This window comes from Notolepis coatsorum (assembly GCF_963971535.1).
Source record: "Notolepis coatsorum genome assembly, chromosome: 1".
In the NCBI taxonomy this organism is placed as follows: domain Eukaryota; kingdom Metazoa; phylum Chordata; class Actinopteri; order Aulopiformes; family Paralepididae; genus Notolepis; species Notolepis coatsorum.
The window spans coordinates 114,005,871-114,030,540 of NC_140165.1; the positions used below are offsets into that span (position 1 = coordinate 114,005,871).

General features: G+C 41.8%; 1 protein-coding gene across 4 annotated transcripts in view; it reads right to left on the bottom strand.

Moving 5' to 3' along the window:
- Positions 1 to 3,621: 3,621 nt before the first annotated feature.
- The window catches only part of LOC311238070 (uncharacterized protein), a 39,631-nt gene continuing 18,582 nt past the window's right edge, over positions 3,622 to 24,670 (bottom strand). For 3 of the 4 annotated variants that reach the window (XM_084326039.1, XM_084326038.1, XM_084326040.1), the window contains exons 15-30: positions 22,660 to 22,688; positions 22,089 to 22,122; positions 21,849 to 21,910; positions 21,455 to 21,515; positions 13,651 to 13,698; positions 13,314 to 13,448; positions 11,154 to 11,184; positions 10,582 to 10,615; positions 10,348 to 10,413; positions 9,960 to 10,020; positions 8,476 to 8,521; positions 7,654 to 7,774; positions 5,108 to 5,156; positions 4,810 to 4,868; positions 4,159 to 4,223; positions 3,622 to 3,748 (exon numbers count right to left, since the gene is read on the bottom strand). In XM_084326039.1, the coding sequence (XP_084182165.1) occupies positions 8,485 to 8,521; positions 9,960 to 10,020; positions 10,348 to 10,413; positions 10,582 to 10,615; positions 11,154 to 11,184; positions 13,314 to 13,448; positions 13,651 to 13,658 (372 nt within the window). In that variant the 5' untranslated portion in view covers positions 13,659 to 13,698; positions 21,455 to 21,515; positions 21,849 to 21,910; positions 22,089 to 22,122; positions 22,660 to 22,688 and the 3' untranslated portion in view covers positions 3,622 to 3,748; positions 4,159 to 4,223; positions 4,810 to 4,868; ... (1 more) ...; positions 7,654 to 7,774; positions 8,476 to 8,484. The remainder of the gene's footprint in view (positions 3,749 to 4,158; positions 4,224 to 4,809; positions 4,869 to 5,107; positions 5,157 to 7,653; positions 7,775 to 8,475; positions 8,522 to 9,959; positions 10,021 to 10,347; positions 10,414 to 10,581; positions 10,616 to 11,153; positions 11,185 to 13,313; positions 13,449 to 13,650; positions 13,699 to 21,454; positions 21,516 to 21,848; positions 21,911 to 22,088; positions 22,123 to 22,659; positions 22,689 to 24,670) is intronic. The other variant, XM_084326041.1, reaches the window with a different exon arrangement.

A 24,670-nucleotide genomic window follows, 5' to 3' on the forward strand; every position in this document is an offset into this window, starting at 1 on the left:
CTTCAGACAACTTCTCTGGAGACGTCACCTTCAGACAACTTCTCTGGAGACGTCACCTTCAGACAACTTCTCAGGCTGAATCCCAACTGTAAGAAACAAACGGATATAGATAACGTTATGAGAAGAGACCCAGGGCTTTCGAAGTTCCAAAAAACTACACTTCCCAGCTCACGCCAGCCCCTGTCAATCAAAATCAAGCTTTTTTTCCATGATCATATCTCACGGGTGGAACAAACTTGAACGTTATCAGAACGCAGTTAGTTCCTCTACCTTTCTGTGAACTATAAAACGCGTTGCAATCTGATGTAAAATGGCGGTGATACCTGGTGATACTAAATCCAGATTGAACTCTGCCATTGGAAAGAGAAAATTTGGCCTGATCCATAGATGTGTGACTTGGCCATAATAAGGTCATTTATAGGCCTGATATTCTATAATCATATTTCAAATAGCATGTGTCCGGATGGCAGAATTCAGTACTGCATCTACAAAACCTCACGTTTATCATCTGCCCTTTATTCATTTCCTTAGATTTTTTCTACATGTGATCTCAAGAAGGTACTGAACGAGCTCAGTGGCAGTTTCTTATGTCTGGTCATTTTTAGCATGGTGTTATTCACTGTCAAAGATGCAAAGAAAAACCATAATTCATATTCTCCTTTGTTTCATAAAAAAAAATAGTTTTTGTATGATGATTTATGGGGCGATATGAATCTCGGCCCTGTACCGGGCCCATCAAGCTTAAGATCGTGGTCAACGAAGCAGAGTCATCAAACAACTGTCGAGCAGCCAAGAAATATAATGTTAGTGTAATGTTGGCGAGAAGATTGAGAGCCCAAAAAGACCACCTTAGAAATGCAGTCAGAGAAAGATGTTAACCAAAAGATGCCAAGAACAGCCTATTATTCAACATGTGCCCATATTATGAAACAGCCTTTTTCCTCACAAAACTGAGATGGCTGGGATGAATATATGGCTCGTCTCTCTTCCCCTGACAGATATAGGGTTCAGTGTCATGAAAGGACACCGCCTTGCCCAGTGACAGGGGGGGGGGGGGGGTTATCACAATCTAAGCAAGCCTAGTAATATACACAATATTTCTGACACTGGGAATACATTCACTGATGTCCATAGATACCAAGAACATGCTAATGGACCTTGTAGAAGTGGAGCAATCTTCCATTTACTGTATTTTAGGCAGATTTTCAGAAAATAGGGCTCCGGGCTTAAGAGGTTAAGCCAGAGCGCTCAGGGACCGGTAGGAGATTGATATCACGCCATAAATCCATCTCTACAGAATGTATGAATTAATGTTGCGTCCCCCGTCCCCCCCCCCAAAATGTAAGACTAACCCAGTCAATTTGATTTTCAGCACTATGTTTACAAATGATTTTAACCGTTATTAGTGAAATATGAGTTTAGAAATCTCAGGGCATGGAGTGGGGAAAAGGCACCTAGATACGAGGATTTGGCGCAAGCTAACTTGAGTGTAGTCTTTTGAGAGAAGAGACCCAGGGCTTTCGAATAAAGAACTAGACTTCACAGCTCACGCCAGCCCCCGTCAATCATCAGACTTCTTTTTCAGTCGCCTGCCCCCCTTTATTTTCAGGATCATATCTCAAGGGTTGAACAAATCTGAACGTTGCCATAATCTAGAACGCAGTTCTCTACCTTTGTGAACGTTTTAGCAAAAAAGAAATCTGATGAAAGAGAAATTTACATTATAAAAAAGCAGATAATTCATTGACGGTTTTTGCTGCACGCCTGGTGATACTAAATCCAGATTGAACTCTTGCCATTTGGCCCGATCCATAGACGTGCGACTTGGCCATGAGGTCATTTATAGGCCTGATATTCTATATTCAAATTGCATGTGTCCGGATGGCAGAATTCAGTACTGCATCTACAAAACTTCCCGTTAAAATCATCTGCCCTTTATTAATTTGCTTAGATTTTTTGTACATGTGATCTCAAGAAGGTGTTGAATGAGCTCAGTGGCAATTTTTCATGTCTGGTAAAGAATATTTATATTCTCCTTTGGTTCATTGCAATTTAGTAACAGAATATCTCCGACACTGGGAACACATTCTCCGAGATGTCCCTAAATACCAAGAACATGCAAATGGAACTACCGGTAATAGAAGTGGAGCAATCTTCCATTTACTTTATTTTTAGGTGGATTTTCAGAAAATATGGCTAGGGCTTAAGAGGTTAACTATGAATGAAAACACATCTTTTAGACGTTTGAAAACCTTGTTCCAATGAACTTGATATGGTTCTTTATTTTACATGGTTACTCAATTTACATGAACACTCACCTTGAAAAGCACCAAGTAGCCAAACAGAGCATCCTTCTATGGCAGCTCAGGCTTGTAAATGACATCTAGGAAAACAAAAGTTGGAGACGTTAACATCCCAGTCCATTGAAGACGATACAGTCTGGTCACAACCAGGTCATATTCAGAAAACCGAGAGTCACCACTAACAATCTGACGGTAATTCCAGCATTTCAGTTTAGGTTTCATCAGCACAATGACTGCTGCAATTCACAAGAGGGTCAGTGCTCGTTAAACCCACCTCTGGAGACGTCACCTTCAGACAACTCCTCTGGAGACGTCACCTTCAGACAACTCCTCTGGAGACGTCACCTTCAGACAACTTCTCTGGAGACGTCACCTTCAGACAACTTCTCTGGAGACGTCACCTTCAGACAACTTCCTCAGGCTGAATCCCAACTGTAAGAAACAAACGGAACGTTATGAAGATGATCATATGATTCACACAGAAGCCAGTGCAGGTTTGAAGCCTCAGAAGAATTGGTTGAAACAAACTCGTCAGTTGTCGCATCGGACGGCACTTCCTATACCAGGTTCTCATCACAGACGAAAGGTTTGAGAAACTAACAGCCAACATGAACACTCACCTTGAAAAGCACCAAGTAGACAAACAGCACATCCTTCTATGGCAGCTCAGGCTTGTAAATGACATCTAGGAAAACAAACCGATGGAAGTTGGTGAGACGTTAACATCCCAGTCCATTGAAGACGATACAGTCTGGTCACAACCAGGTCATGTTCAGAAAACCGAGAGTCACCACTAACAATCGGACGGTAATTCCAGCATTTCAGTTTAGGTTTCATCAGCACAGTATTTGATGGCAGAGAAAGAGTTTAAGCTACAGATGGCGAGACTAGGATGGGCTAATAATTACCAAGTTGCAATAGAGTGCATCTTATTCTGGCCACAGGTTGTTCTACAGCCGACTGCTTGCATTCAGCAACTCTGAAAAACAAGATGGAAGAGGTTGATGAGAAACAGCACAATCCATTTCACTGAAGACGAGGACAAGACCAGGTCATGTTCAGAAAACCGAGAGTCACCACTAACAATCTGACGGTAATTCCAGCATTTCAGTTTAGGTTTCATCAGCACAATGACTGCTGCAATTCACAAGAGGGTCAGTGCTCGTTAAACCCACCTCTGGAGACGTCACCTTCAGACAACTCCTCTGGAGACGTCACCTTCAGACAACTCCTCTGGAGACGTCACCTTCAGACAACTCCTCTGGAGACGTCACCTTCAGACAACTTCTCTGGAGACGTCACCTTCAGACAACTCCTCTGGAGACGTCACCTTCAGACAACTTCTCTGGAGACGTCACCTTCAGACAACTTCTCTGAAGACGTCACCTTCAGACAACTTCTCTGGAGACGTCACCTTCAGACAACTTCCTCAGGCTGAATCCCAACTGTAAGAAACAAACAGATAGAGAACGTTATGAAGGCGATCATATGATTCACATAGAAGCCAGTGCAGGTTTGAAGCCTCAGAAGTTACAGAATCGTCAGTGTTGCATCAGACTCTTCCTATTTCATGTTTACATCACAGACTAAAGGTTTGAGGAACGAAAAATGTAACCCTTTCAGTGAAGAACCACATAAGTCAGTTTTAAAGTTTGACGACCATGCATTTGCAGTTGTCAAGTTAATCTAAATCACTTGGGAGTGTGATATATCACAAACTACTAAACCACTACAGTCTTTAACTATGAATGAACACAACACTAACTTACCATCTTTAGACAACGTTTGAAAACCTTGTTCCACTGAACTTAATATGGTTCTTCATCAGAGTTACTCGATTAACATGAACACTCACCTTGAAAAGCACCAAGTAGACACACAGCACATCCCTTCATGGTCGTTCAAGCTTGTAAATGACATCTAGGAAAACAAAAGTTGGTGAGACGTTAACATCCCAGTCCATTGAAGACGAGTCTCGTCACAAGTTGCGAGTGCTTAAAATATAATAGCATTGGATCTAAATAACACGTTGATCGTCAGTGAGTTGCTTCAAGTCAACATGCACGAAACAGATCATTTGTTCATACATTTTTCAAATAGACGCTAGATTATCGATATTATATGTGTCATCATGCACGAACAGAAGCGGCGTCTGAAAATCGCTTCTCCGTACTTCTCGGGTTTGGCGCCCAGAGCATGGCGAGTTAACCCGACTTTTCTCGGGTCTGGCCCCGAATGTGTTAATGTAGAACAAATGGCTGATGGGAGCATCATGCAATAATTCCTGTGATCAGAGGTTAGACCAATCAGTCATGAATTGTCAGACTGGGGCGGTACTAATTAACTCATCACTTCCAGGAGGAAGAACAGGAGTGTAACATTTATTAAAAAATTCTCAAACCGCTACATCAGTCAATTTAATACAAGCAAACATTGAAGCAAATTGGCAAACGAGTTTAACCTTTCCCAACTTAATATTTTACAAGAAGCATTATCAAAAACACACCTTGCCGTTTCCCCAGTTTGTCAGCTGTTGGAGGCCAAAGACCAGCAGAATCACAAGACCTGAAAGAGATTTCTCTTAGTACAATGTAATGGTCAAACAATGTGCCATTAATTAGTAGTCTTGGATCAGAGACACCAATCAGTCATGTATTTTCAGACTGGGGCGGTAATAGAAACTCATCACTTCTCAAAGATAGAAATGTGAAATATTAATAGTGTCCAATGCTACAAAATGCTTAACGAGTTTGCATTCAACAGTTCACTACCGACATATTTCTGAATGAGAACCCATCACATACCAGTCAGTTAAAACGGGACCACAGGAACTCTCAAGACAGACCGTCCCATCTGCACGTGTCAACAGAAGACATTTAAAATTATTTAGACTAGAAAGCATCACCGTGCATACAACAGCAGATTCTAGTTATAGTGCATTAGATTCTCATGAGAAGCACTGCAGGACAATCCGTTGATTTACAATAGTTTGTTGCAGAATTGCGGTTCTGAGGAGGATCAGAGGGGTATCTCAGTCATTGCTCCAACACCAGTTTACACGCGTCCATCAGGATTCCAATAAGTCACCTCACACCTGAGGCACAGGCCAGCGTTCTCAGCAACATACTGGACCAACAGGAGCAGTAAGGTCGGATAACTGTAGTGGAGGAAAGATTCCCCATGACGACATGGGCATCATCTCCTGCATCGCACTAGGGGGCAACAGTGGCTCGGGAGGTAGAGCAGTCGTCTGGTAAACCAGAGATTAACCGTTCGATTCCCGCTTCTCCCAGGCAGCATGTCGAAGTGGGGCACCTTGCACTGTGTGCAGTCGCTTTTTAACACCAGAAAAGCATACATTTTATTCTTAAAAGTAACCAAATAGATAATAAATACAAGGCAACAGCCATTGCCCATTAGGGATGAATAATCATAATTAAGATTCACAACGCAGTTTGTCAATATTGTTCGAAAGAATAACCATGTTGCCCATTTATATAAATTTACCATTGGATGAAGACTGCTTGAAGATACGTCGCAGAATGTTGCTCAACGGGTCCCGTTTTAGAAATTCTATTTAATCTCAAATCTGTTCTGAGCAGGTTATAGTCATGAGTACAAACTAGGGGTGGAACGGTACGCATTGGAACCGTGCACTGTTCGGTACGACATCCACGGTTAGGGGCATGTGTGTATTGTTCGGTTATTGGGATGCAGAGGCAGTAACTAAGTTAGCTGCGCGCTGGTTAGGGATAGGAAGGGGGGAAAGCAGATGAGGGTAGAGAAGACGAAGAGGGTTTTTTATTTTTATGATTTCTTATAATTCATTTACTGTATTTGTTTGTTATTGTAGTATGTGTACATGAATGTCAATTTAAATTATTATGGAAGGGAAGGGGTTGAAATGGGTCCTGTGTTACTGTCTGTATGCATGTATAAAAGAAAAAAAATACAAAAACAAATTTTGCAGCGAGCTAAGCTACCTAACGTTAGCCGCAAGCTAACCATAGAAACACTCACAGCGAAGTGATTCCACGACACCAGTTCCATTAGTGGGGAAGTGGGGGGGGGGGGGGTATATTGACGAGGCAGACAGAGGTTCAAAGATAACTTCACATTTATTGGCTGTTGGTTTATATTATATCTTCAGGGCTTCTCCAGGTTCCAACAGTGTTACTGTTGACTTCCTTGTGTGACGTCACTTCAAATACGGCTACTAAGACGCTCAAAAAGCAAAAGAGAGTCGAGTTGATTAGGTACCATGCAGTGAAAAGCGGCATAAGAGAATACTTCAGAATGTTTCATGCAATTAAAAAGTAAATATATAATTTAGTACACACGATTTTTTTATTTTAAATAACACTTTTCCTTTTTGATAAGAAAGTCTAGTGCTGGTTGAGCATATGCAAAGCAAAGTTAATACTTTGACAAATGTTGCCTATATTTTTCAGTCAGTTTGATCTGTGTGCCAAACATTATTTAAGGCAAACCGCTATAAACCTTTATTTTTTTACCAAATAAATGAGAAGCATGTTTAAATCAGCAATGCCCCTCTTGCTGTACCAACATCTCTCCTAGCTCTAACCGGTCACTGTCAAAATAATGTGTCTGATGCCTCATTCTTTCAGTTTTTGCATGACTACGTCCTTGAGAATAAGTGAAAAGTTGGATTTTTATGCTGATGTATGGTATTTTTGGAGTGTTACATATATTTTTTATAAATAAAAAAAACGTATACTGAACCTTAAACTGTGATACGAACCTAACCGTGGATTTTGTGAACCGTTCCACTCTTAGTACAAACACAAGGCAGCAGGTACATAATTAGTACCAAGTAGGGCGGCTGGGTGGCGCAGCGGACATTGCGCTTGTCACCAACGCAAGAGACACCGGGTTCGACTCCGGCTGTCTGCGTTGCCTCCGGTTTGGGCCGGCCGTCATACTAACTCAATTGGCAGAGTTAGCGGGTGGAAGTCGATGGGTGGTAATCTGGACGTTGTGGACAGCGACTCCTACAGGTCGGTTGGGGGACGCCTGCACAGCAGAGACAGGAAAATAGCGGGGGTAGTGTGAGCCTCTGACACGTTACACCTCGCCAAATGAGGGTCCGCGCTGGCAGGTGAAAAGATGCGACAGGCTGCCTCCACATGTATCGGAGGGGATATGTGATGCAAGGCTTCTATCCTCCCTACAACAGGCCAGTGGGGTGCATATGCGAGCAACGTTCAAGACAGGGGAGGGGAGAATTGGCACAGCTAAATTGGGATGGAAGAAAAATAGAAAAAGATACAAAAAAATATGTATTAGTACCAAGTACTACCAACATAAGCCAGTAAGCTTTCAGGGTCACCTCAAGTTGTTGGAAGACATCCTCCAACAAGGCCACACAGCATCTTGGATCTCAGCTCATATCCACCATCTTGGTGCTTCACTTCAGCCGGGAGAGGCTCAAAGCCACCACTCAGAAGGATCTACAGGGAGACAAAACATCCAGTCCCTGGTGTTTAGGATCCAATGTGGATTCTGGTTTGAGGGGGTGGGGGCTTGGTAACAACACTGGGATGGGATCAGAGTAAGATTCAGTCATTGCCCAACCACCAGTACCCTCTTTTCTCAGGATTCCAATAGTCACCTTACACCTGAAGTTCAGGGTTCTCAGTGACATACTGGGCCAATAGAAGAGGGTGGTTTACACTGGCTAAGGAGGAGACGATACTCCACGACTGAATGGGATGGTCATCACTTCCAGCATCCCAGCATCATCTACATTTTAGCTGATGTAAAAGAGTTACAAGTTCTGTACGACAAGTCAGCAGGAAAGGTAGAACTTCCCTTATGAGGCCTTCAGCCATCAGCCTTGAGAAGCCCTGCCCATAAACATGTTAGTCTTCTCCAAAGACACAAGATGGATACCAGTTTCCCTTCTGCATGTTCAGTAGAAAGCTATCCAGATTCCAGCTGCAAGCTTAGCTTAGCACAAAGAAGCAAACCGTAAGGGTTAGCCTAGCGTAAACTTCAGGAGAGGCGTTAGTTGGACAATGCCTAGGCTAACGGTACGGTTCACATCCATTCATTGTGCTAAGCTAGGCTAAGGTGCAGCCAGATTATTATATACATTCCCATAATGTTGGTGTGTTCCTTTAAATTGTGGTCAAAAGTTGACAATACTAACCTCAAATGGTCACTCTTGGTTTTTAAGCGTCAAGGATTGGAACAGTCTGAAAAGAAAATCCAAAATCATTATAGTAGTCATTCAAGCTATTCCCACTACTAGGGCAGCCATTTTGTGTCACAACCTAGTCAATTCCCACTCAGACGGTTGGTAACCCCAACAGGCTTTCCCCTTGTTGCCCTGGCAACTCCAGTGGGTCCACCTTTTCAGGTTCTGGTGTTAGCGCTGGGCGTAAGACACGTGCAGGTGTCATCATTGAGGAATCAGGTGTGACATGGCAATATCTTCTCAAATATGTGCAAAATTTTCTCAACTTAGTGTGGACCGCAATATATTAACCTCTTTAGCCCGAGTGGTCCGTCGGCAGACCGCAGATGACGCGTCATAAATCCATGTCTACAGACCGTATGGATTAATATTGCGTATATTTTTCTTCAAATGTAGCCAAGAGTAAAGACCCTAATCCTGTCAAAACAGCAGTCGGTGTATATTTTCAGCAATACGTTTGTTTACCAATAGATTAAAGTGTTTAGTGAAATATCAGTTCAGGAAATATATTCATAAACAAGCGAATAGACGGTAAAAGCTCTGCCACGCCATGTTGTTTGTAGTCATGAGGAGGACATGCAGAGCGCTCAATGAGCATTGACATTTCGAAAAACGACATTACCCAGATCATGCCAGCTTGCCTTCAGTCAAGCAAAAGCTTTTTTATTTATCTTATTTTATTATCTACCACAAAACTGAACGTTATTGGCATAAATTAGAACCCAGTTAGTTTATCTACCTTTCTGTGAACGTTTAGCAACAATCTGCGTTGCAATCCGATTCAAAATGGCGGACCGGTCTTCAAAATAAAAAACAGTAGATTTCATTCATGGTTCTTGCTGCACGCCTGGTGATACTAAATCCAAATTGAACTATGCCATTTGAAACAGTAGATTTGGCCCGATCCATAGATGTGCAACTTGGCTATAATGTAATTTATAGGCCCGATATTCTATAATAATATTTCAAATAGCATGTGTCCATGTGGCAGAAATCAGTACTGCATCTACAAAACCTTTCGTTTAATTATCTTCCCTTTATTCATTTGCTTACATTTTTTGTACACGTGATCTCAGGAAGATGCTGAACGAGCTCAGTGGCAGTTTTTCATGTCTGGTCATTTTTATCATGCTGTTAATCACTGTCAAAGAAATCATAATTTATATTCTCCTTTGTTTCATCACAATTTACTCAGGCCTAGTAACAGAATATTTCTGACACTGGGAATACATTCCCTGGGATCCATAGATGTCCCTAGAACATGCAAATGGACCTTGTAGAAGTGGAACAATCTTCCATTTACTTTGGATTTTCAGAAAATAGGGCTAGGGTGTAACAGGTTAAGAACAATTCTTCACACTTTATTCCTCTTCACTCATGTGCACTAGATTTCTGGGGGGGGCGAGAGGTCAAAATGATTAACCAGACAAACTCACCTTCCTTTGAGCCATGCATCACCGCCCGATGGTCTCAAGCCCAAAGCACCAGGCAGGTAACCTAAACACAGACAACGTGGTCAGGTCTCACCAAAGACTTTAGCTCCAAGAGTTATACGAGACCTCCGATGTCAGAAATTCCATTTCTCAACAGCAGTTCAGACGAACGAGATTCCAAAAGTATCTCATCATTACACCAGAGGATTTAAGGGGGAAATCATAGCTAAATCTAGTCTCAAGTTAATGAGCTTGAATTTTGTCCAGGCTAAATTCAGCTCAGGTAGATGATTGCCAGAACAAGACCAGTTCAGCTACATCATGGATGACATGCCCCTTTCAAAAACCATGCATGTGGACCAGTATGGTGAAACCAAATAGAAGTCCTCACCTGCATGTTCCACTACGGCCATCGAACCACCAGGTTGGTACAATAGAGCATCATTCACCACCTCATCTGTCGAAGAGGGACACTAGTTCAGATTCAGCATGCGTTTCAAACACAAGATTGAATAACTTTCCAAAATATCAGATATGAAAGATTCTCAACATGAAATTTCTGACGAACGAGATTCCAAATAAGAATATCACGCAATTGAATACATTTTACAATACGCAAACTTACCACGGAATTGCCTGGAAGTGACAAACAGCAAGGCCTGAAAGATACAAGAGTCAACCACACTACATTAATAAATCAATGTTTTAGGAGACATAAGAGGCATTTAAATGTTGCAACAGTGTTCTGCCAGCACTGCGATAGCAAGGACAGGAGAAGCATTTCACTACAAACGTTGGTTGGACAAAGTCTTTTTTGCAAGTGTCTCGCATCAGAAAAATAAAGTCCATTCACTGTCATTCAGAACAGGTCTGTGAAAATTCTCATCATTCCGAGCCACTGCAGTGAGACTAATTTTAAACAGTCATCTGAAATTACAGAGTCCTGAAAACAGTTTATATATTCAATTGGATGGTTGTTTGGTTGGTTGGTCTGGTGGATTATGTAAGCAGTGTGTAACTTCAACCATGTTGAATGCATAACATTACAAATTAACTGTACAGCAATTAGAGTTACTTTACCAACACAGCACTAGTTCTTAAGTTTGCAAAAAAGCTATGAACGATATAGAAGATGGAATTTCAGACAAATTACTTTCCAAATAAGAATCAGTTTAATTAATCAAAGACCAAACTTACCATGGAACCGCCTGGAGAGAAACAGCAAGGCCTGGAAACAAACGAAAAAGTCAACCACCGCCTCTTCAGACTTCGCAAATGAAGAAAGAATATGTATACACAACTATAACTATTCTACACATCTGGCACTAAGCAAATTGGATGCAGTTACTCAGGTGTTCGTTGTCGTTTCACATTGGTTCAAAGTGAGCTAAGTTCATCATCATTGTAACTGCACTGTAGTGGATGGAACGAGTGACTGCAGTAGACTAGCCATACGTCCACATAGAATTTAAAATGTATTTCTGAAACTCCACAGACACTTAGTTAAAAAACGAAGCCTTCTGAAATTAAGTCCAAGATGTCAGCCATCTAGAAGTGGTTGAGGACAGTCCAACAGGACATTTCAATAGGCCACGGTTTCCCCATTTCATCCCGTCAAACAAAGCATTTGGAAACGCCTTGCCCCTCGACATCATATTGCTCATTCATAAGGGGCTGCGAACCCATCCCCACAGGATCTGCAATACGCTTCAAAGAACTGGGATTAAAAGCAAACCGCTGTAGGCGGCTAAGTGGCGTAGTGGGCAAGGCGTTTGCCACAAATGCAGAGACGCTGGGCTTTCACCACATTTCGCCACATTGCTTTCAGTTTAGCTGGTCGTTCATACTAATACACATTGGCCGTATTAGGGGGTGGGAAACTGATGGGTGGGGATCGGGCGTTGTGGACAGCGACTCCTACAGGTCGGTTGGTGCGCCTGCGCAGTAGAATCAGGAAGTGTCGGGGGCAGCGTGAGCCTCCCACGCGTTACTCCTCGCCACTGAGAGATCGAGCTGCGCAGGTGAAAAGATGCGACTGCTATTACCTCAAGTACCGGAGGGGACTTGTGCTATGTATGACTTAGTCCACATTGCAGCCGGCTTGTGGGAGGCAAGAAACAGCGTTCGTGACAGGGGAGGGTTGAATTGGATGATACGAAATTGGGATGGGAGAAAATATAGAAAATGGGATAAAAAAAAAAGTGGATTAAAAAAAAAGCAAACCGCTGTAGACAAAGCGTACCTGTGTTGATGCGTGTGTCGGCGACGCGTGTGTGTCTTTCCATTGGCTTCATTTGGTTAACGTTATTGGGCGAACAAGAAAACTGTAAAATTGTAATTACCCTGCAGCTGTTCCAATGTAACTGTGCCTCTCTCCGTGCACGCTCTGAAGTCTGACGTGTGCACGCTCTGAAGTCTGACGTGTGCACGCTCTGAAGTCTGACGTGTGCACGCTCTGAAGTCTGACGTGTGCACGCTCTGAAGTCTGACGTGTGCACGCTCTGAAGTCTGACGTGTGCACGCTCTGAAGTCTGACGTGTGCACGCTCTGAAGTCTGACGTGTGCCCGGCCACGCGCGCTGTTCTCGCACGGACCTCGCGAGTGCCTGTATGTGCGACTGGTGTTGGCGTTGTGGGGCGTATTCTCCGTATGGCTGTGCGTACCGCACCGTGACGGCCGTACGGTAAATTCGAGCTCAGAGCCATTCCCAATGATGTCAGGCTGGACAGATGAAAAATGAATAGATAGCCAATAAAAGAAATAACGATTAAGTAACGAAATCTCGTTATTGGCAACCAAAGCATGGCGGCCAATAACGAGAAAACTTGTTGTTGGCAACCAATGTGTTAATGGATTCATAGATCATCTATGTCTAAAGACACATGTGGCCAAAACCAGCTAGCAATGAAAGATTATATACATGTGTCCTGCATGTGCTACAGAATCTTTAACACTCTAGTGCCACGGACGCGCTTTGTCGTTAGTTCATGCCGACTGTTGAATGCCACCAGCGCTATATAGCGTTTGTTTGTCGTATTTTTATTTATTAGCGATTTGAATTCATATTTCATCAATCGAGCCTCACGCTAGTGCTGCACTCTGAGTGACCGATTAAAAAACAATCCGTTTCGACAATGTGACTGCAAACAAGTCATTGATAAGCGACGGGCAGATTAGACAGCCATAATTCAAGACAGAGATTATGCATTCACAACGCTATCATTGAAGTGGGTGGTGGCATTCAACCATGTTAACAAGTGGCAACCAAAGTGTTAAGGCTAACCCAAGCCCCCCGCCAAAGGTTAATTACACCGCCCTCGATACATGTACTAAATAACTTTGCAGTAAGTTAAACACCTTTCATTCCTCACAACTCTGGAGACAGTCGGTTTGTCCACAGGTTTATTGATGTGATGAATAAACGTCTTGAATCTTGATAGAAACTGGGCAGGACCCTTGACTAGAATCCTGCAGGTGGTCCACAGCCAGACTCTGGAAGGAGAAGAGATCGTATGAGCATCGAGGGGTTTGTAGCATTTTAGAGGCACAAAAATCTAGCTAAAAAGCTATTGATCAGAGACACCAATCAGTCATGTATTTTCAGACTGGGGCGGTAAAATAAACTCATCACTTCTAGTTTTGTTATACAAAAACAAATCATTAACAAGACTTTAAAAACCAGTTATTTACACACCTAGTCATCCATGAGCCGCAGCTATGAAGTCCACTTCAAGCAGGAGATCTAGGAGAATGAGAACAGTTCTGTTAATGTAGAACAAAATGGCTGATGGGAGCATCATGCAATAATTCAGGGATTAAAGCAAAAAAAATTCTCCTGACTGAACTTTTTTTCTGGCCAAGTCATATTCTTATTTTAACCTCCACTGTATTTTTTTTTTTTTTTTAAATAGCGTTAGCGTTTTAAGGGAGCCTACTTGTAGAGCCTACTGTCCTGACTGTGACTATAGACCCTACTGTTGTGGTTGTTGTGCCAGGCAGGGAGGCTGTGTGCTGGAGAGCGTGAATGCAAGTCTTGTGGCTAGCTTCTGATTGATGGCGAGATAGCACCCTTTTCCCATTACTTTGAACCATGAACTAAACGGCTTGTTATCATACAAACAAGGGACTAAACATGTTTCACAATTATGGTACAACAACAATGGACAGTCTCCTCCCCACCGTTTGTATATCTTTTTTTACCACCCACCCCCTCCTAATGTACAGTCTCCTCCTCATCATATGTATATATTTACTGTTAGGATCTCTGGGTAACAGTACTGTATATTTGCATATCGTATATGTGACAAATGTAACAGTACTATTACTATATACCTGTAAGGCATGCATGTCATAAATGTCATAAATGTCATGATGTCATGTATGATGTGTATCAAGTGTCACTATGAATTGAAAATGGGGGACCCTGATGATGTAAACAAGACAAACGCCTTTCTCTGGCCTGCATCCCCTTAACAATTGTGTGTATTGCTACTGGATTTACAAGATCCAGAGTGAATGAATGAATGAAAACTTTATTTAATACACAAGACCCTCTTCTTGGGACCAAGTAAGGTTGTCAATAATCCAATGTACAGTTACAACCCCCCCATCCCACCTCCAATGTACAGTTTCTTCGTCAAATGTATATACTCTTTTTAGACTATTTTTGTATCACAAACAATAGGCTACTGTATTTGTAAATCTGGTATGTCATAAATGTATAGATGTAGCAGTATTGTCTATCTGTATGTCATGTGTGTCATATATGTTATGATGAATTGAAAATGGGGGACCCTGATGTAAACAAGACGAAAGTCTCTCTCTGGTCTGCATCCCCTTAACAATTGTGTGTATTGAGCTGTACTGTATTGTACCCATTCTGCAATCTGTTAATGACAATCAATCAATATTTAACAGATAGCAGAATGGGTACAATACAGTACAGCTCAATACACACAATTGTTAAGGGGATGCAGACCAGAGAAAGACGTTCGTCTTGTTTACATCAGGGTCCCCCATTTTCAATTCATAGTGACATACATGACATACTACAGGTATATAGATAGTAATGTTACATTTGTGACATATATGATATGCAAATATACAGTACTGTTACCCAGAGATCTCCCGGACAAATGGTAGAAAGACGTGTATTGAGCTTAAAAACAATTGATAACGCAAATAACGTTCTGATTAACAAAGGCATTCGTTTTGTGGCATTAACGTTACCTAGATTTATCAACATTCACATTTATCATACACGGAGGCGCAAGCTCACACACGCAACACCACCACCACCACCACCACCACCACCACCAACACACTGGTTGAACTTGTCGCGTAAATAACGTTCTGATTAACAAAAGGCATTCGTTTTGTGGCATTCACGTTAACTAGATTTATCAATAGCAATAGTAATATATATGTTTCTTTAGACTAGAATAAGTCAAATGAACTTACTGTCTCGGAAAAGTTGGCGCATGTTGATGAGTCCAGTTTACTCTCGAGTAGAGCTAGAGAGCAATTGCGGAGTTTCAGAAACTCAAAACGAAAAATGGCCGCTTCCCATTGGTGCTGAGCACAGCAGAGGCGGGTTAAAGGAGTAGGGGGTATCTGCAGAGCCGCAGAGCCAAATGACTGTTTGGTGCGGCCGCGGTAGGGGAAAAAATGATATTTGACACCTCTGATTGGCTCAGGTTAAAATCCGTCACGACTCCGAATCAAATGACGGAATCTCCAAATCAAATGGACGGATATCCGTCCCAAGACGGAACGCTTTAATGCCTGAATAATTCCTGCAATCAGAGGTAAGACCAATCAGTCATGAATTGTCAGACTGGGGCGGTACTAATGAACTCATCACTTCCAGGAGGAACAGTAGGAGTGTAACAATTTCATTAAAAAAAAATTCCATTAAATGAACCGCCGCTCTTAATTTATATGCAAATTCAGTTGGTGCCTCAAGTTATTACTTCATAGTAGTTAAGAAGTGCCTAGTACTTCCAGTATGGCTGCCTGTAACATGGCAACCATTGCTTTGTACATGGCATTGGAAGAGTACAAAGTTGCCATGTGAGAAATAGGACATAACGGAGTCTTATTACCGATCGTCACAACAGTAATACCTAGGGATGCACCGAAGGGAAATTCTTGGCCGAAACAGATACCGAAAATAGGAAACAGTTGGCCGAAAACCGAAAGGCCGAAAATGATTCATAGAATAGAATTTTTTTTTACCAATGTTGTTCAGCTACCTGATTATGGAAAAATATGATTATGGCTAAACTTAACTTAAATAAATCACTATTATGGGTATTTTTGTATCACAAACAGTACTGTATTTGCAAATCTGGTATGTCATAAATGTATAGATGTAGCAGTACTGTCTATCTGTATGTCATGCATGTCATATATGTCCTGATGAATTGAAAATGGGGGACCCTGATGTAAACAAGACGAAAGTCTTACTCTGGTCTGCATCCCCTTAACAATTGTGTGTATTGAGCTGTACTGTACCCATTCTGCAATCTGTTAATAAAGTTTTCAATCAATCAATCAATCAGAGAGAGAAAGAGAGAGAAAGAGAGAGAGAGGCGGACATCTGTGCTCTACTGAGCACACCTTTCTAGTCCCCAGATGACTTTGGCACAGTAGACAGAGTCAATGTGAGAGAAACAATCCCTCCCCCTCTCGCTCTGAATAATATGCATATTAGATCACTCAAGTGATATATATAGTAAATAAGGATAAAGTATGTTAAAGACGCATTTATTGGACTTGTTGCGCGCGGAGTTTACATACTGTAGAAACAGCGCGACTCCCGAGGAGATGCATTGCTCCAGAGTCCCAAGAGGAGTATCACGCAGGACTGAAAAGCTCACAGCGCGCATGTAATGAATCCACGTTTTGATGACATCATCACAACAACACGCGTTAGGTTGCTTCTGTTTCGGTGATATATTTTCGGTGCACCCCTAGTAATACCATGCTTTTACAATGTTTTACCTACTCCACTATTGAACATTAGGCTTTTTCTTTCCAAAAGTTACAGGCATCCATTAATAAAACATTCCATGCAGGCCTCTTGAGCATTCTGCCAATCCTTCGGATTGCTCAAATCATGGACTGTAAACACATACACGGTTTACAATGAGGTAAACTACTTTTATCAGGGTGCAACCATTTTGAAACTATTTTCAAATCTTAATTGTTGCTACATGCAAATAAAATTCAGACTATAAACCGCTGCTTTCCCCCCATTTTTCTACCCTGCGGCTTATATAACGGTGCGGCTAATCTATGGATTTTTACAGCCAACTGGGCGCGCTCCCTCAGCTCTGTGACCGTCGGATCACTCGTAAATCTGCTGCAGCAGTGCACGCCTTGCCCCTCCTCCCCCTCACAGACCCACGTCAACAAACCCATATGGAAAGAGTCGAGTGCATGAGCAGCTCAGAGCTCCTCTTTCAACATAACTGAAGCATTAAACAAAATGACCCAGTCGACTATTCACTTTAGTTTAATACATGAGGCATTGTCTAATGTTATCTAGCTGGCTAGCTACTGATAGCTCCTGATATCAACGTCTGATCAGTTTGGCATTCGATTTTGCAGGTGCTGGCTAGCGTTGGCTAACTAGCTATCGTTCCGTGAGCCAACGTTAGTACCTACCTAGCGTTGGCTAACTAGTAGGGGTGTAACGGTACACAAAATCCACGGTTCGGTACGTACCTCGGTTTTGAAGTCACGGTTCGGTATTTTTTTCGGTACGGTGGGGGGGGGGGCGATACCAGAGCATACATTAAAAAAAATTAATTAAATTATATAAATTACACTTTTTTTTTATACAGCTACTGTTTTATATATACTGTTTTTTAGTAATAACTAGAAAGTAATGGTATTTATTAGGGATGCTCGATATTGGCTTTTTTACCGATACCGATATTCCGATATTGTCCAACTCTTAATTTCCGATACCGATATCAACCGATACCGATATATGCAGGGTATCCCACCCCCAAAAAACTGAATAATTTCAGGTAACTAATAATTTCACTGGATATATATATAACAAATATTGTTATTGTTTTTTTCTTTTTTTAAACAGATACCGATATTTTCCGATATCACATTTTACTGCCGATATCGGCAGATAATATTGGTCGGCCGATAATATCGGACATCCCTAGTATTTATTCAACAGGTGATTGATTATGATACTAATACAAATCTATACACCGAGTATGGGGCTGCAGCACTGCAGATATACCCTACTCCAACGATCCGCACGGACATTACACGGTGTTGCACTCGTTACCAAGTGGCTCTGCAGATATACCCTACTCGGTCTACGAGGCTCCGTTGGAGAGGATGTGGTGATTTTTGCACAATAAATATTCAACATTCTCTTTTGAGACTCCGCCTCAGACTCTTATCATTTGGCACTAAAAGCTAAACATGGTCACCGATATGGCTGTCCGCAACATGTCATTAATTGTGTACGCGAGGTGGTTCAGTGACGACGCTAACGTGAGCTAGGTTAGCTAGCATGGTGCTACCGGCAGATGGAAAGACTAACTTTACTGGTGAAAATGTGATTTACGTTGGAATACTCCTTTGCCAACTTGCTGTACTTTGCTTGCAGGTCTGCAGCCATTATTGCTGGATTATGAATAGTCCCAACTTTAGCCAAGGTAACGTTAAGCTAAAACTAGCTCTTCAGCTAATGCTAACACCAGCAAGCGAACCCATCGGAGCTCCCCGTCACACTGCTCTGTCGGGAGGATGGCATTTAACTCTTTCAGTGCCACTCACGAGATTTCTCGTGTTTTTTTATAGGTGGTTGCTAGCCACTCACGAGATTTCTCGGATTTTTTTTTTTTTTTTTTTTTTTTTTGCGATCTGAAAATTGTTTGCATCACCCGAGCCTACCCGAGTATAGCCGAGGGGCGCCGACGATCACTGTGGAAAAAAGCGCCCCCTGTCGTCTCCCAGATGACATAAGTGATTTTGGAATGGACTTGGGGAAAAAAATCCGGTACTCCACATTTTCCAGTTCACTGATCCAGCCGGGGATACCACAGTTCATTCTGGAGCCTCAGATCCCCGCGGATCATAGAGATCTACTGTGTCGCGTTGGATCCATACACTTATCGATTTTTTCGAATGGTGATCAGGAATTGGAATATACCAGTTGGATACCATCTGATGTCAGGTAAGGACTCTGTGTTATCAGTGGTAGGATAATCGGAGTAAGTTTGATGAAGTTATAAGCTGTTTTGTGAAATGTCTTCTTTCGGTTTCATTGTAAAAGTCCGAGAGGAAATCAACGGGGCGATTATCAGTGCGCGGCCGTAATGTGCGTGCGTGCACGTATAATATTGATCATCTAGCGTTTATTTGAAAACGATTCATAAAAAGGCCGACGAATATCAACGTTGTGGAATATTCCAGTAAAAGACGATTTTCATAGAATGCTCCAGAATGAGCTGTTTTTTATCAAAACGGGGGCTTTTCTAACTGCTCTGAAACGGAAACGACGCGATAAAAAAAGAATCTGCCTTCACAGCACTGACTGGAAAATAGTATTGGATAATGCGATGGGCAGATTAGACACATAGCCATAATTTAAAACATAGATTAGGCGATATTAACGTTAACATTGGCGCCGATGGTGGCATTCAAGCGGTAAAACGGAAAACCAGGCATGGCATTGAAAGAGTTAAGAAAGTATCTGCTGTTAAAATGACAAACAGCATTGACACTTTAATACACAGTCGGTTAAACACACGTTTGTTTTATAATGCTCACAGCTGTTGTTGATAAATTACGTGGGGCCGGGGGGATTTAAGTTCCGCAAAAAAAGGTTCTGCACCGTTGCAATCGTACGGTGCACAGCCCGTACTGTACCGGAGGACACTGTTGTTTACCAATATGTTAGTGTTTAGTGAAATATCAGTTCAGGAAATGTATTCATAAACAAGCAAATATAGATGATAAAAGCGCCGCAATGCCATTTTGTTTGTAGTCATATGAGGAGGACATCCAGAGCTCTCAATGAGCATTGAAATTTCCAAAAACTACATTACCCAGCTCATGCCAGCTTCAGTCAAGCAAAAGCTTTTTTATTTCTCTTATTTTTCAGGATTATCTACCACAAGACTGAACGTTATTGGCATAAATTAGAACGCAGGTCGTTTATCTACCTTTCTGTGAACGTTTAGCAACAATCCGCATTGTAATCCGATTAAAAAATACGGACCGGTCTTCAAAATTAAAGTGACTATTTACAGTACATTTCATTCACTTCTCTTGCTGCACGCCTGGTGATACTAAATCCAAATTTAACTCTGCCATTGGAAAGAGTAGATTTGACTAGATCCATAGATGTGCAACTTGGCTATAATAATGTAATTTATAGGCCCGATATTCTATAATAATATTTCAAATAGCATGTGTCCGGATGGCTGAATTCGGTACTGCATCTACAAAACCTTCCGTTTAAAGGGGAACTATTTTACTATTCCTAGCACTATTTGGGCAACTTTACACAATTCATGTGAGTCTATTGAAGACATCTGTACGTTTTTTTTCAAGAGAGAGAGAGAGAGAGAGAGAGAGAGAGAGCGAGCGAGCGCAAGTCTCCCAGAGAGAGAGAGAGCGAGTCTCCCAGGCCAGGAGCGAGAGAGAGTCTCCCAGAGAGTCTCCCAGAGAGAGAAAAAAAACTCAGCGTGTCTCCCAGAGAGAGAGAAAAAAAACTCAGCGTGTCTCCCAGAGAGAGAGAAAAAAAACTCAGCGTGTCTCCCAGAGAGAGAGAGAGAGAGAGAGAGAAAAAAAAAGAACTGTGTAAACACGCAGCGCGGTGTTGGACTTCCTCGAACGGGAGAAGGAGAGCGTTTACAGTTCTCTCGCTCGGCTGGCAGCTAGAGGGGGGTGGGTGTTATTATGCAAATGCAAACAATCTGACGTCCCGAATAAGCTAATTTTCAGATGACTCACTTGAGGGGACATTATTGTGAGAGGAGAATTGGAAGAATGCGCCAAATCGAGAATTAGAGACATAGATCCTATTACTATAAGTCCACATAGCTAGAAAATAACCCTAAACACTGGAAAAGGTCATTTATAAGATAGTTCCCCTTTAATCATCTTCCCTTTATTAATTTGCTTAGATGTTTTGTACACTTGATCTCAAGAAGGTGCTGAATGAGGTCAGTGGCAGTTTTTCCATGTCTGGTCATTTTCCATGTCTGGTCATTTTTAGCACTTTTTATTCACTGTCAAATATGCAAATAAATCATAATTTATATTCTCCTTTGTTTCATCCTATTTCTGACACTGGGGATGTCCCTAGATACCAAGATCATGCAAATGGGCCTTGTAGAAGTCGAACAATCTTCCATTTACTTATGTATTTTTAGGCGGATTTTCTGAAAATAGATTTATTCTGGGGGGCAAATAAACAGTGGAGGTAAAAATAATTGCCCAGACAAACTCACCTTCCTTTGAGCCATGAATCACCGCCCGATGGTCTCAACCCCAAAGCACCAGGCAGGTAACCTAAACACAGACAACGTGGTCAGGTCTCACCAAAGACTTTAGCTCCAAGAGTTATACGAGACCTCCGATGTCAGAAATTCCATTTCTCAACAGCAGTTCAGACGAACGAGATTCCAAAAGTATCTCATCATTACACCAGAGGATTTAAGGGGGAAATCATCGGAATAGCTAAATCTAGTCTCAAGTTAATGAGCTTGAATTGTGTCCAGGCTAAATTCAGCTCAGGTAGATGATTGCCAGAACAAGACCAGTTCAGCTACATCATGGATGACATGCCCCTTTCAAAAACCATGCATGTGGACCAGTATGGTGAAACCAAATAGAAGTCCTCACCTGCATGTTCCACTACGGCCATCGAACCACCAGGTTGGTACAATAGAGCATCACCACCTCAGCTGTCGAAGAGGGACACTAGTTCAGATTCAGCATGCGTTTCAAACACAAGATTGAATAACTTTCCAAAATATCAGATATTAAAGATTCTCAACATGGAATTTCTGACGAACGAGATTCCAAATAAGATTATCATCACGCACTTGAATAAATTCTACAATAAGTCAAAGACAAACTTACCACGTAATTGCCTGGAAGTGACAAACAGCAAGGCCTGAAAGATACAAGAGTCAACCACTACATTAATAAATCAATGTTTTAGGAGACATAAGAGGCATTTAAATGTTGCAACAGTGTTCTGCCAGCACTGCGATAGCAAGGACAGGAGAAGCATTTCACTACAAACGTTGGTTCAACAAAGTCTTTTTTGCAAGTGTCTCACGTCAGAAAAATAAAGTCCATTCACGGTCATTCAGAACAGGTCTGTGAAAATTCTCATCATTCCGAGCCACTGCAGCGAGACTAATTTTAACAGTAATCTGAAATTACAGAGTCCTGAAAACAGTTTATATATTCAATTGGATGGTTATGAAATACTAGTCTGGTGGATTATGTAAGCAATGTGTAACTAGGCTTACTTCAACCATGTTGAATGCACACTGAATTAACTGTACTGCAATTAGTTACTTTAGCAATACAGCACTAGTTCTTAAGTTTGCAAAAAAGCTATGAACGATATAGAAGATGGAATTTCAGACTAATTACTTTCCAAATAAGAATCAGTTTGTAATTCATCAAAGACCAAACTTACCATGGAATCGCCTGGAGAAACAGCAAGGCCTGGAAACGAACAAAAAAAAAAAAAAAAAGTCAACCACCGACTATTCAGACTTCGCAAATGAAGGAAAAAAATATATACACAACTATTCTACACATCTGGCACATGACCTTCAGAGAAATCGGTGGTTTTTCAATGTATGTGATGCATATATTGGGGGAGATGACTAGCATTTAACGGTGCCAGGTCAGAGATGTGCATGTCTTAGCAGACGGTGGTAGAAGAAGCGGTTCAGAGGCAGGAGCCAGCAGAATGTTTAGCTGCCAGCGAGCAGGGTGTTGACATTCCTTTAGAACAGGGGTGCCCAACCTTTTTTGAACCAAGATCTACTTTTTTATTTACCACCTAGCCCGAGAGCTACCAGCCAAAATTGTATATTGTAAGCAGTCATTTGAGGCTTTATAAAAGCAACATAATGAACACAAATCTGTCAGTGCCGAGTCCGACCTCATCTTAAATAACAAACGGCATTGCTTGTTGTAGTTAACAAGGAGAGGAAGAGTTGATTTAGCAAAATAAAAATTATTAATCAAGATCTACTTGAAATCAGCCCGCGATCTACCCGTCGATCGGGTTGGGCACCACTGCTTTAGAACATCAACAAGATAAGCTAGGCAACAGGCACAGAGAGCAGAGCGGAGAGGGGTTTGACAGTAGAAACTGCGTTTTAATGTAAAGGTTAAAGCTGTTGTCATGGCAGCGGCACATGACAACCAGAAGAGGGGCGGGCCATCGTTGCTATGACGGAGATCATATAAATCGAACAGTGGTTCTGGGTAAGGGCAGACTACAATCTGACTAGGACTGAGATCACACAGAAGAGACTCCCTCCCCTCATCAGAGAGGGGGGGGGGGGGGGTGGAAGGAGGCCACATCATCATTAGCTTCGGCTAACACGAGGAGGGTTCTGGCTAACGACCAGGCCTGACCACTATTGGACTGAATAGCAGAAGGACGATAGCAAGGACAATACAATTTGATAACATCTGATTATGAGGTTCTGTTTATTTAATAAACGCTCTTCCAAGAAAGGTATCATGCTGTCAAGGTCGAATTCTTACGAAGGTGGAGAATACTTATGCTGCAGATTGCACTAACAGGGAATGATAAGGTTTATCAGCCAGTATGACGATATAAAATTACACAACGCAGAGGGTAGTGGATGGAGATGATAACACCAGAAGACGTGATACTGGCCGATTGATCAGAATCTAACAGCCTCTTAACTCATTCAGTGCCAGACCCGAGATAAGTCGGGTTTATCGTCATTTCGATATTTAGTGTGGGTGATGTTGATGTTAGAATGTTCAGATGCACATCATGCACTAGTTTGTTTTTTATTTTATTTTTATATTGAAATGTTGAAGGAGATATTGCAGTTGTTGCAGTCATAAATGAAGCACTTTTTTTTGAAAGGTATACTACTTTTGCAATGTAGTTAAATAAAAGTTGTGAAAATGTGGTTGCGTGTTGTGTCAAGTGTACATATATTCATAGCACGGGGAGGCGCCGTGGCAGTTCGGCCCCTGGCCCCTTGGGTTTCTGACAATGTGGCCCCCTGACAATTTAGTTGAATAGCCCTGCTTTAGACCATATTTTAGTATGAATGTGTGGACAATGTGGCCCCCTGACAATTTAGTTGAATAGCCCTGCTTTAGACCATATTTTAGTATGAATGTGTGAATGAAAAAGTAGAACGTTGCTACATCCTAAACGATAGATACTTGATGTTGAATGGGCCATAGTAATGTCAATTTAGCAATACAATTTAAAAAGTCATAGCCCTGCAAAGAAGGGGAATATCTCCATAGACTTACAGTACTGGCAGAGAAGGGATTAAGATGAGAATAATCTCCGGCAGATAAAGGGTTAACCAACATAGTGCCCTCTGGCGCTCATTGAGTTAATGCTTAAGCAAATTGGATGCAGTTACTCAGGTGTTCGTTGTCGTTTCACATTGGTTCAAAGTGAGCTAAGTTCATCA